General features: G+C 36.6%; 1 protein-coding gene across 33 annotated transcripts in view; it reads left to right on the forward strand.

Annotated features, from left to right (window-relative positions):
- TEX9 (testis expressed 9) overlaps nucleotides 1–13,112 on the forward strand; it is a 231,209-nt gene that overhangs the window by 154,294 nt on the left and 63,803 nt on the right. For 23 of the 33 annotated variants that reach the window (XR_015134598.1, XR_015134596.1, XR_015134589.1 and 20 more), the window contains 3 exons: nucleotides 6,994–7,039; nucleotides 7,773–7,849; nucleotides 10,521–10,699. Coding sequence is in view for 8 of the 33 variants with exons in the window: in XM_086321123.1 (XP_086177249.1) it covers nucleotides 6,994–7,039; nucleotides 7,773–7,849; nucleotides 10,521–10,699 (302 nt within the window). In the remaining 25 variants the exon portion in view is untranslated. Of the gene's footprint in view, nucleotides 1–3,746; nucleotides 3,852–6,993; nucleotides 7,040–7,772; nucleotides 7,850–9,621; nucleotides 9,724–10,520; nucleotides 10,700–13,112 lie in introns of those variants that run through there. The other 10 variants (XR_015134592.1, XR_015134593.1, XR_015134591.1 and 7 more) reach the window with 4 other exon arrangements.

Here is a 13,112-nt window from a genome sequence, read left to right on the forward strand (position 1 = left end):
CTTGGTATGTCTTGCCCTGGAACTTGTTGGCCCTTGTGTGGTGCTTGGTTTCAGTGTATGTATGGAGGCGTTTGATGAGCTCCTGTCAATTAATGATCCTTGGAGTCAGGAGTTCCCTGGAGTCAGGGTTTGGACTTAAGCCTCCTGCTTCCAGTTATCGGTCTTATTTTTACAGTGGTTTCAAAACTTCTCCTTCTATACAGCACCATTGATAAAACATCTACGTTAAAGATGAAAAGTTTCTCCACCATGAGGGTCACCCAGAGAGGTTCACAGCGTTACATGGAGAAGAGAAGAGGGAGGAGGGAGTTAGAGGTGACCCGAATGAGATGAGGTGGAATCAATAGAGGAGAGAGTGGGCTAGCCAGTAATCACTTCCTTATGTGCACTCCACAACTGGACCACTCAGAGATGTTCACGGAGTTATACAGAGAAGAGAAGAAGGAGGAAGAAGACAGAGGTGGCCAGGAGGATAAAAGGGGGAAATGAAAAGGAGAGAGACAGATCCAGCCAATAATCAGTTCCCTAAGTGTTCTCCATCGTCTGGAACACACAGAAATTCAGAGTTGGGTAGAGTAGAGAGGGGTTAGGGAGGAGACTCAGGCGACCCGGTGGAGAAAAAGGAGAGTTCAAAGGGAGAGAGAGCAGTCAAGCCACTAATCTTGCTCCCTAGTGAAAAATGGGTACTGAAGATTGGGTTCTTAAAGGTACAAAATTGATAACAAATACATAAAAGCAAAAATTAAAAATCTAGAGTAGAGTGTGGAATTTCAAAAATACAGTGTTAAAGAAAAGAAGAAGGAAAAGAAAGAGAGAAACAAAAACAAAAACAAAGTCACAAAAATTATAAAGAAAATATAGGTACAAAATTGATAACAAATACCGAAAAGCAAAAGTTAAACATCTAGAGTAGAGTTTGGAATTTCAAAAATACAATGTTAAAAAAAAGAAGAAGAAAAAGAAAGAGAGAAAAACAAACAAACAAAGTCGCAAAAATTATAAAGAAAATATAGGTACAAAATTGATAACAAATACCAAAAAGGATAAATTGAAAATCTAGAGTAGAGTTTAGAATTTCAGATATACAATGTTATAGAAAAGAAGAAGAGAAAGAGAAAAAAAAAATAGTCACAAAAATTATAAAAAAAAATATAGGTACAAAATTGATAACAAATACCAAAAAGCTAAAATTAAAAATCTAGAGTAGAGATTGGAATTTCAAAAATACAGTGTTAAAGAAAAGAAGAAAAAAAAAACAAGGTCACAAAAATTATAAAAAATATATATATGAAGTTTGCTTTAAAAAGGGGTCTTTTTTTTTTTTTTTGCTAAGTAATAGGTCATAAAAGTGAAAATTAAAGGAATAATAGGGGACTTAAAAATTTTTTTTAATTAAAAAAAAAAAAGAAAGAATGATCGTAAAAATAGTAAAAATATATCTAGGACTTTCTCTGGTTTTGTTGTGAGTATTGTGGGGTCAGTTCATTTTCGGCTAGTTCCTTGGTCCCACTTACATTTCTCAAGATCTGTAGGCCCCTTCCTATGTAGTTGGTACTAACCACAGGGTTTAATCTATTGCCTGTAGCTTCCAAGGTGGTTCCCTCTGTTATAGCTTCTTCTGTTTGCTGGTCTCTTCAGTGTCTGGTTTCTGCCCTGACACAAAGGGGACGGTGGTGGACACTTTTTTTTTTTTTTAGGCTCACTTGTTCAGTCGCGCTGTGGGGAGGGAGGGACGCTGCAAACAAATAACACTGGTGTGTGCTTGCAGTGCCCTCAGACACACTGGGTCTGCCCTGTTCATGGCGCGTGTAGCCTCCCTGCCCACACTGCTCAGGCTCTAGGTTGCTCCACCAGGAACCATCCGAGGCCGGCCCTGGGCTGCCTGCACCTCCCAGGTCCAAGCCGCTCAGGTTCAGGCACTCGGGTAGTCCTCAGAGGCCCAGACTCGGTTGGGCCTGCGTTTTGTGCCCTTCCCAGGTCCGAGCAGCTCAGGTGATGAGGTGTTTGGCGAGCGCGATTGCTGCGACTTATCGCCTCCCTGCCGCTTGGTTATCTAGGTGTACAACCGGCGCACCTTCTCAGACGGATGTTGACCGTCCAGACCCCCAGGAAGTTTTAGTTAGCAAAAAAGCCTGCTTACAGTTTTATAGATAATGTCTCTCTGGGGCTGCGATTGCCCCCTTCCAGCTCTGGCTGCCTGTCAGTGGAGGGGGATGGTCTGCAGCTGGCTATCTCTGTTCAGTCCTTTGTTCCATGCGTGGGCCTGGCGGTGTCTTAGGTTAGGGCTGGCTTTTCGCGTGGTAGATATCCCACAGTCTGGTTTGCTAGCCCAAATTATTTCGCTCAGATAGCCCTCGGGGTATTCAGGCCAGATCCTTACTCTAAGCTATGCAGCCCGTGCCGCGCCTCCCTGCCCAGCCCCCACTTGCTAGTGGCGTGTGCAGGCGTCTGCGCTGCTTCTCTGCTGGGGGAGTTACCATAGGGCTTGCAATCTGCAGGTTTTAACTGTTTGTTTATTTTTCCTCCCTGTTATGTTGCCCTCTGTGCTTCCAAGGCTTGGCACAGATTCGGCAGTGAGAAGGTTTCCTGGTGTTGGAAACTTCTCTCTTTTTAAGACTTCTTTCCCGGGACGGAACTCCGTCCTTCCCTTTTTTTTCTCTTTTTTTGTCTTCTGTATTTTTTCCTACCTCCTTTCGAAGACTTGGATTGCTTTTCTGGGTGCCTGATGTCCTCTGCCGGCATTCAGAAGTTGTTTTGTGGAATTTACTCGATGTTTAAATGCTCTTTTGATGAATTTGTTGGGGAGAAAGTGTTCTCCCTGTCCTACTCCTCCGCCATCTTAGCTCCTCCCAGTTAACTGCTTTTAGACCTAAAAAATTATGAGATAAAATTGAAAAAATGTTTAAGGGATAAAAGTCTATTAAATATTAAAGCTCACCTTTGTGGCAAAGGTCAGACTTAAAATAAAGTGATAAAAAACTTTTATCACAACTATTGATAAAAGTTGCCAGTGGATTAAGGTTTTTGAGGGCAAGGATCATTTTAAATTACACCTAGTGAACCTATCCATTTGGATAAAATGTCTCAGATTAAAGATCTAACTAAAGGTAGTAGTCCCCTTATAGAAACTTGACAACCTCAAAGTAAACTATTTTTCAACTGAGTTTGGGGGAAGAGGTGGGAGGAAGGGAGAGAGAGAGGAGTTTAGGGTAAAGAAGCAGTCTTAGAGTTATGAGTGTGGTAATGGCACATGTAACTGACTGGAATCAAATGGGTAAGAAACTTTTGAGAGCGTTATCAGCAAAAGAACATTAAGAATGGTGGACTAAACCTGCTTGTGATTCTTTAAATCTTAGAATAGCTGTGAGATCTCCCAGTCTTCTAAGATGAAGAAGCAGACATTGAGAGTTGCACAGAGAGACTTTAATGTTTAAACACCTTAAAGGCCTTAGAAACAGCAAAGCCGTATTACTTAAGTGGCAGTATATTTGGCTCATATTTGAAATATTGAGACCTTATCCATTTAGTCAAGAATAATTATTGCATACAGTCCAGCAGTTCCTCTCTAGCTATATACCCAAGAAAAATGAAGACATGTGTCCAAGAAAAAACGTGCATGCAAACATTTATAGCCATTTTATTCATAATTGCCCAAACTGGGAACAACTCAAACATCGATCAAAGTGGTGAATGGATAAACAAATTATGGTATATCCATGTAATTGAGTCTTTCTTTGCAATTAAAGGCAATGAACTGCTGATAACAGCAACAACATGGATGCTGAGTAAAAGAAGATAGACTGAAAAATGTATATACTGTATGATTTCATTTATTTGACATTCTGAAAAAGGTAAAAATATAGGGACAGAAATTGAATTAGTGGTTATGTGGGACTTGGGAAAGGAATTAACTACAGCAGAGCACAAGGGAACTTTTTGGGATGATGGAAATGTTCTTTATCTTGGTTGTGGTGATGGTTACATGACATATAATTTTGTAAAATTTATAGAAATGTACACCTAAAGAGGTATATTTTACCATGTATGAATTTTATTTCAGTAAGCCTGAAAAAAAATAATGAACACTATTGGAAGGAAAGTTATGACCAACCTAGATAGCATATTCAAAAGCAGAGACATTACTTTGCCAACAAAGGTCGTCTAGTCAAGGCTATGGTTTTTCCTGTGGTCATGTATGGATGTGAGAGTTGGACTGTGAAGAAGCCTGAGTGCCAAAGAATTGATGCTTTTGAACTGTGGTGTTGGAGAAGACTCTTGAGAGTCGCTTGGACTGCCAGGAGATCCAACCAGTCCATTCTGGAGATCAGCCCTGGGATTTCTTTGGAAGGAATGATACTAAAGCTGAAACTCCAGTACTTTGGCCACCTCATGCGAAGAGTTGATTCATTGGAAAACACCCTGATGCTGGGAGGGATTGGGGGCAGGAGGAGAAGGGGATGACAGAGGATGAGATGGCTGGATGGCATCACTGACTCGATGGACATGAGTCTCAGTGAACACCAGGAGTTGGTGTTGGACAGGGAGGCCTGGCGTGCTGTGATTCATGGGGTCACAAAGAGTCAGACACGACTGAGTGACTGATCTGATCTGATCTGATTAGTGCCAAAAATAAATTAGGTCATAACAAATTTTGAACAATTAATGTATTGGTGGTACACTGGGGTGAATAAACAGACTAGGTTCTGCTCCCAAGGAGTTAATGCCTAATGTATTAAAAGAACATATTTTTAATATGTTTTGAAATTAAAATTTTTTTCCATAAAGATATCTTTATATCATCATTTGATATATACATTGTGTGTGTATATATATAATATATAACATGAAACTACATATCCATATTGTACATAATGCTTTCTGATATTTTATGGAACATAGTGTTTAATAGTTACCAAAATTCCAAAATTCAGTTACCATTAATTACAGTTTTTATCCAGTAAATAAAAAAGATTGAAATAATGTTAACAACTGCTAATCCCTGGTTTCTGTTGAAACAAGTGAGAGACTGATTTTACAAGCATGAAAATAAATCTGTTGTTTTTCTTTCACTAAATTTTCCTTAAGTGCAAAGTGGTGATAACACCTCTGCTTACCTAGATCAGGTGGCCATTTTTTTTTAATGCTAGTATTTGAACAGATGGCTTTTGCCATGTCAAACATGGCACTTGATGGTTGGAAATTAAAGATGGGAGATAATTCTGTGAAGCGACAATCTGTTTCAGCTTGGAACAGTGATAATTGAATTAAATTATTGTAGTCAGACTATTTATTGTAATAGGTCTTCAACATCCAGGGTTACTTCCCCTGTGTGAATATGGTAGGTAAACCAGACCTCAGTTTCCTGATAGTATAGCATGCCTGTCCTTCAGTCTGCTGGAAGCAGGGTTTACCACACAAGTTATTTTAATCCCATTACACACAAATCTTACAAGAAGTTTACCAAAAATAATCTGAATACTGTGGAAATTATCTTTCATGAAATACACTAACAAAGTAGTAGCACTCTGCTAAACCTGAGGGAGACAGATAACTGTTAAATGTCTTTGGTCCTTATGAATATGTATATGGTAGGTGGGCAGGGGGAGATGGAAGATGTAGAAAAATGTAAGGAAATGGCAAATACTGATTTAAAATAAGAATGATTTAAAGAGATCACTTAATCTTGTATAAAATTTGGAAACAGACTTCCCTGGTGGTCCAATGGCTAAGACTGCATGTTCCCAATGCAGGGGGTCAGGCTTGAATCCCTGGTGGAGGAATTAGATCCCTAATGCCCTGCATGCCACACCTAAGACCTGGCACAGCCAAATAAATAAAGTTTGGAAGCATTTTCATGTCATATATGAGAATGAGTCTTTGGTCTCTAATTTTAAGATATTTGAAGGCCTTTTCCCCCCCTTTACAGAGCAGTTTCTAGTTCTTTAAGAGGCTGTATTTAATATCTATCTTAAGTATATCTTTGTGTTTAGCATTGAACAAAAAGTATAGCTATTAGGTGACTGTAGGTGGCATCCGATAGAAAGTAATTTTGTTTGTATGTTCTCTACTTTGGTTAGGAGTCCTCAGAATATACAGAGGGCTTTTGGTTTTTTTTAATAGCAATGATAGGTACTGAAGTGGTTGGGTTTTAGAAATATTAATACATGTGTTGGGGATGATCTGGAAAATCGGTCATGGGTAGGCAGATTTTTTCTATAAAGAGCCAGATAGTAAATATTTTTAGGTTTGTGGGCTATACAGTCTTTGTCACAACTACAGATTGGCTGTTGTAGTGCGAAAGCAGATGTGGACAGTGTGTACGTAAATGGATGTGGGTGATTAAACCTTGGGCTGTAGTTTGCAGACTCCCATAAACATTATGTGTTTTAAGCTACAAACATATTCCCCAAACTGCATAAAAAATGTATTTTAGATATATTTATTTATACACTTAACAAATATTTATTTAGTGCCAATTTAAGAGCTTATGTGCCAGGTACTATGCCAAGGACTAGACGTAGAGCAGTGAACTCAGGCAGAAGTATGATTGCTACCCTCGTGGAGTTCATGATATAGTGGGGAAGAACACACTGATCAAGTTTTTACGTTTTTAAATGTGTGAGACAAACAATAACACTGAGTGACTTCACAATGTAAAGCCCTGTGGTGAATCATTTTGTAAAATAGATGATTCCCGTGTGAAGCCAGTATCACTCATTGTGATTTCAATTCATTAAAATTTGTGCTACATTTTCCTACAAAAAAATTGGCACTTTAGTGTTTCTTCCCAAAGACGAATTATTTGACCAAAGCACTTTTCTTGTTTGTGACACTCACTCAAAGTAAGTTAACATGTGTATAATTAGAATTATAGCAAAGTCTACTTGATAGTTTTATATATTTTCCTTTCAGATATAATTGCTGTTGAATTTTATTCTGTCTCAGTTTAGTACCATCTACTATTAATATATGATGTTTATTTTTTATCTGTAGACGTCCATTATCTGAAGGGACAGTTCATTTACATTCAGAAACTAAGGTATGAATTTAAACTTTTTGGAAATGTGATTACATTCTGTAGAATATAGGTTGGCTTTTAGTATTTTTCTTAGACAAAACCGTATGATTCTATAGAAATAGAATATTAGCCTTGTTATTTAAAAGATATGCGTTTATGAAATATTGCTCATAAAATAAATTGAATCCTTTTTTGTCTCATAGTTTCACTGAACAGTTTGAAGATACATTAATTTTTAGTTTTCTCTCTGAAGCCCAAATTTATTAGATGGAAGATCTGAAAAAGAAAAGAATTTATATACAATGAAGGCAATTTGGGAGGTTTATTTGTTTGTTTAAATATTTACTGTGTGTAGAGATCACTATTCCAGGTGCTGGGCATACTGGGATGTACAGATTCCACCCATGGGGATCTTTGACCCAGGGAATAGTATACGTGGAGACGTGTCCGAACAAGAATTGATGAGAAGTAAATTCTGTAAATCAGAACATCCAGTTGAACATTCTGCTAACTAGCTGAATATCTTCAAATCTTTGGGACTCATTTTCTTATCTTTAAATCTCTTGGTCCTAGTAATAACTAGGTCTTTTCTAGCTATACAATTCTGGATTCCTTAAAATACAGTTTTATTAATTATGTGAAAATAGGAATTCTATGTAGCAAACTAGTGATTCTGTGTATTACGTAATTGCCTTCCTAGGCAACTGATTAGAATGTAATTAATTAATCAGTCATTTAAATTCTTATCCTTTAGCCAAAGACCAAAAATGTTGATCCCATAAACAAAGTTCAAAACAAACTATACTCTGCAAGTAAAGGAAGGAAATCAAGGTATAGTACAGTTTTTTAAATTATTACTTTCTTTTTTTAGTTTCATAATTTACAGTATCATTGTTCTTAACTAGTAAGTTTTGTTTCTTTGGATCTTTTTATATCCCAAAAGATACAAAATTACACTCTACATTTTTCTCCACAGTTAGTAATTTAAAGCATCTTCTAATCAGAAATATTTGATTAGATAAGCAAAAATGCCACATTTCAAAATTTTTAACTGTTATTTTTAGCTAGTTATTTTCTTAGATCAGAAACTAGAACCTAGATGCTGTTTCTGCCTAGTTCTCTCAAATAGACTGAATAGTCTTATACTTTTTGAACACCATGCATTATTGTGTATATTGAGATATAGAATGATTTTGGCATGCTCTCAATAAAACTACAGTATAGTTGTAATTTACATTCTATTGTTTTGGGTGAAAAAACTTTCAAGACTATTTTTAGTACTTTAAGCACTAAAAGGAGACCCAAGGGATTCTTTAGAATAGTAGACCTTCTTGAAAAGGAGTCTCACACCTGCAGTGGATTGTACCAACCAGCTTCTAATTCACAGTAAATTATTAATTTTACATGTCTATTGCTTATTCAAACTGATAACTGCATTATAATTCTGGAAAATCTTTGTTAATCCTTGTGTATTTTTGTCATTGTTCAGTTGCCAAGTTGTGTCTGACTGCGACCCCATGAACTGCAGCTTGCCAGGCTTCCCTGTCATTCACTGTCTCCCAGAATTTGCTCAAGCTCATGTCCATTGAGTCAGTGATGCCATCCAACCATCTTATCCTCTGAGGCCTCTTCTTCTCTTGCCCTCAATCTTCCTAACATTAGGGTCCTTTCCAGTGAGTTGACTCTTTACATCAGGTGGCGAAGTATTGGAGCTTCAGCTTCAGCATCAGTCATTCCAGTGAATATTCAGGGTTGATTTAGGATTGACTGGTTTGACCTCCTTGCTGTCCAAGGGACTCTTGAAGAGTCTTCTCCAGCACCACAGTTTGAAAGCATCAATTCTTTGGTGCTCACTCAGCCTTCTTTATGCTTCACCTCTCACATCCATACATGACTACTAGAAAAAACATAGCTTTGACTAATGTCTCTGCTTTTTAATATGGTGTCTAGGTATGTCATAGCTTTTCTTTCAAGGAGCAAGCATCTTTTCATTTCATGGCTGCCATCACTGTCCGCAGGGATTTTGGAGCCCAGTAAAATGAAATCTGATACTGTTTCCACTTTTTCCTCATCTATTTGCCGTGAAGTGATTGGACCTGATGCCATGATCTTAGTTTTTTGAATGTTGAGTTTTAAGCCAGCTTTTTCACTCTCTTCTTTCACCTTCACCAAGAAAAGCCAAGTAAAGTTTTTGTTTTTTGAATATAAGAGACCAGAAACACAGGGTGAAAGGATAAGGAAGAAAAAAATCTAAAATGGATAGAAGAAAAGAGAACATATGCTGAATACATAAGTACATACATAACTGGAAAGGGTTATCTTATTTTCAGACTTCAAGTTTACATTTTAAATAAAAGGTTCTTTTCCCAAAAGAATTGTAAAGCCTTTGCTTATGTGTTAAAAGTGAGTTAGGCTTTAAAGTTAAAAGTAAGGCTTTCAGAAACAGACTGAATGAGTTAGTCTTGGCCCATTCCTCAATGCCTTTGATAGTGACTTTTATTTCATATTTCTCCCCTTAAAATCAAAACACAACTTTTTGGTAGATTTTGATCCTGCTTATAATGTTTCTTTAGGTGGAAAAATATGTGGAGTTTGAGCTAAGAAGTCTTTACTCTGCAATTGTTTCTCAAGACGTATTGTTCTTCAGTGTTTGCAGACTTATGGCTAGAGTGATATCAAATTGTACAGTTCTTTTCCAGCAGCAGGTAAAATTAAAAGCCATAGTCTGTATTTGACCTGGGAGGCCAAGTTCAGTACTCTTAGTTTTGGTGTTCGGTTGAGAGTGCTGACCTAAAACACATAATTCTTTAGCAAAAAATGGGTTTGTTTGGAATCAGGAGAGAACTGCACTTTGGGATCTGTCACCATGGTGAGCCACATGCAAGTCCCTGCACAGCAAGGCGAGGGTAACTCTTTCTTAGGGGGAAAAGGAAGCTGGGAAGGCTGTAGGGAACAAAGGCTTTTCATCAGCGGAGCTGTAGCTGGAAAGGAAGAGGAGTCTTTCTTTACACTCTTGGGCTTTGCTGTTGTCGCATGGTGTGAAAGTTGCCCCTCCTGGTCTCCTGACTGTGTGTGTGTGTGTTTTTTTTTTTTTATGATTTTAGTCTTCTCTTTATTTATTTATTTTTTTGATGTAAACTTATTTATTTTAATTGGTGGCTAATTTACTTTACAATCTTGTATTGGTTTTGCCATAGTGTTTAATTGAGGTTTCTGTTTATTTTTTTTACATTGTCAATGTCTAGAGTAACTGGCATCATAAAGCCTTCTCCAGCTCTGTGATTGTCATAAAGATTAAAAGTCTACTAAATCTCTTGTAGTATAGTCCTTGAAAGTATCAATTGTAGATATCATGATAAACTTAAAATTTATAATAATAATTTTGATCTGCTTTTTAATTTGAATAAAGGTCATATCTGGGAATCGTATCTACTTTTTATATTTTATATATATATATATATATACACACACACATATATATATATTTCTTTTTTTTTTTTAGTGTAAAATTGAAATACTCTCATGTGCAGACTGCCAGTGATGTTGCCATTCCAGAGGATTTCTCAGACTTTTCTCTTGCAAAAACAATTAGCAAGATTGAAGGGCAACTAGAGGAAGAAGGCTTACCTGATTTTATAAATGATGATATTTTTTCTGGTGTTAGTGAAGACATTGGAACAGGTAGGTTTTTTGTTTATATTTATTCTTCTATCACAATTGCTTAAAAAAGCAACACTGAGAACAATTTTTCTTGTATTTAGAAAATGTATTGTGATGTTTTGCATTTGTTTGATAGATGAAATAAAATTGCTTTTAAGTTTGTAATTGTTAAAAATGGATGATGGGTAAGCAGAGTTTCACTGAACCCGTCTCACTACTTTTATATATGTTTGATATTTTCTATTATAAAAAGTAAAACTAAAAAGAACTATCTAGGATTAGTTTCATTGACCCATTTTCAACTAAAGTTAAATAAATGCCCCATAGCTTATTATTAAAACATTGAAATAATTTTTTAAAAATGTCTCTTTGAATTCCTTTCATTTGATGTTACTGAATTCTCTTTATTGTGTATTAAATTAACATGTGTTAAAGGATAAATGAATTATTGATTAGCATCAAGTAAAATAATGAATTTTCTAATGAATATTATTTTTTTTATGCTTTTATTTATTTTTTTTGTTTTGTTTTGTTTTTAAATTTTATTTAATTTTTAAACTTTACATAATTGTATTAGTTTTGCCAAATATCAAAATGAATCCACCGCAGGTATACATGTGTTCCCCATCCTGAACCCTCCTCCCTCCTCCCTCCCCATACCATCCCTCTGGGTCGTCCCAGTGCACTAGCCCTGATACTGATTTCTTTCTTACAAACTCATTCTCTGCATACCACTAGAAAAATACTTAGTCTGAGTCATCAAAAACATTATGTTAGTTACCGGTAGTGCCTCTAAAATTGTTGAATTTATGACGTGCCACCTATTCTATTTACATAAAAAACAATACAGTTGAGTTTATATGAACATAGTTAATGTTGAACTGTAATTAACTGGGTTCAGGGATACTGCTTAGTCCCTCTATAATAGCAATGTCTTCACTTGAAAATTTAGCAGTTTGTATTAATATTAGATGATCATGAAGTTTATGTTTAATATTCTGATTCTGTGAAAATCTTATTGATTTACATGTATAATGATTATTATGCTGCTGCTGCTAATTAGTCATAAATGAGGAATAATTCATTTATGCATTTGTTACGTTTACTAACCTATCCAAGCTTTCTGAGGCTAATCATTAAGAATGAAGGCAAGTGAAAGAAAAAATTACCTTCATGCCTCAAGATGCCTTCAAGGACTAAGTGGTCAGATATTGGCTGTTACTCAGTTAATAGTCACTCATGGCCTTGTTAGAGAGTTCCTCCGCCCAGGTATAAGAACTGGCACAGACTACCTTAAATTGCTGCTTTGTTTCTTATTGCTTAATGACCTCTCTGCCACTTTTGCATCCTTCTCTGTTCACAGTCTTTGACCAAGGTGTCTCCCCTTTTAGGGAGTTCTTGCCTATTCCACATGATTACCTAGAATGGCTGGGTTATGTGTGGAAGGAAGCAATAAAAAAGTAGTTTAGTAGCACAAAACTTTGTAAGACTCCTTTGTAAGTTTAAAGTTGTGTAAGTGTACAAAATGTAATTAAGTATACAAAGCACTGCTTTGTAAGACTAAAGTTGGAGTGCGATGAGAGGGAGGTTAATGCTGTGTACCTCCAGAGACAGAGCACTCAGCTCCTTGATGATACTACTGAAGTTAGAGTTGGGGAGAGAAGAGATGGATTGTTTCCCTTCTGTCCTCTGCTAACCTGGAGGCTAGAAGAGAGTCAAGGCTGGAGAAATCTAGGTGTGGCTAGAGCCAACCATAGTTCATCAGTTCCAAGTAATGCTGGGGACAGTTTATAACAAGAGCTTTGAAGCAGGAAGTATGTGTGGAGACGTGTGTGCTCTGTGGGGTTTGTCCTAATGATCTTTCAGAGACTGAATATTAAGATTGTTTACTTAAGATAAGCTTCATGAAGGCAAAGCTTGTCTTAACAATATCCGTATTATGCCTGAAATGTAGTAGAGACTTAATGTATATCTTTTAAATTAATGACTGGATGAATTATGAGTGAGTTCCAAGTTCAGTTTTCACTTTATGTACTTTTATACGCCTAAAAACTGCAAAGGTTTACTGATGTTATTGAATAAAGAACTTTTGCTAGCAATGAAATACTAAAAGTAGATCTTAATTAGGGGTTTGTGGGGAAAAAAGCTTCAGCAGTAAGGTATTTGTGTATTTTTCTGCTTCTCAGACACATACACTACATGTTAACTTAGGTGAAATTGGGATGTGTGTTGCAGTCAGTGGCATTTGATGATTGCAGTAGTTGGGACTGAAGTTGAGTTTTGCTAGAGAGGATTTGTGTTTGTTTCTGCCAAACACTTTGGGAGCATTATTGACCTGAAACCACTTTAAATTCTGCTTGAGGTGTTTTGAATGACATAGGTAAGTATGAATTCAGTCTGTAAACTACTGGCTTTTAGTTCCGATTCTCAGGAA

This window comes from Bos grunniens, chromosome 10 (assembly GCF_055505025.1).
Source record: "Bos grunniens cultivar Pamir isolate PY7600 chromosome 10, Bosgru_T2T1.0, whole genome shotgun sequence".
NCBI lineage: Eukaryota > Metazoa > Chordata > Mammalia > Artiodactyla > Bovidae > Bos > Bos grunniens.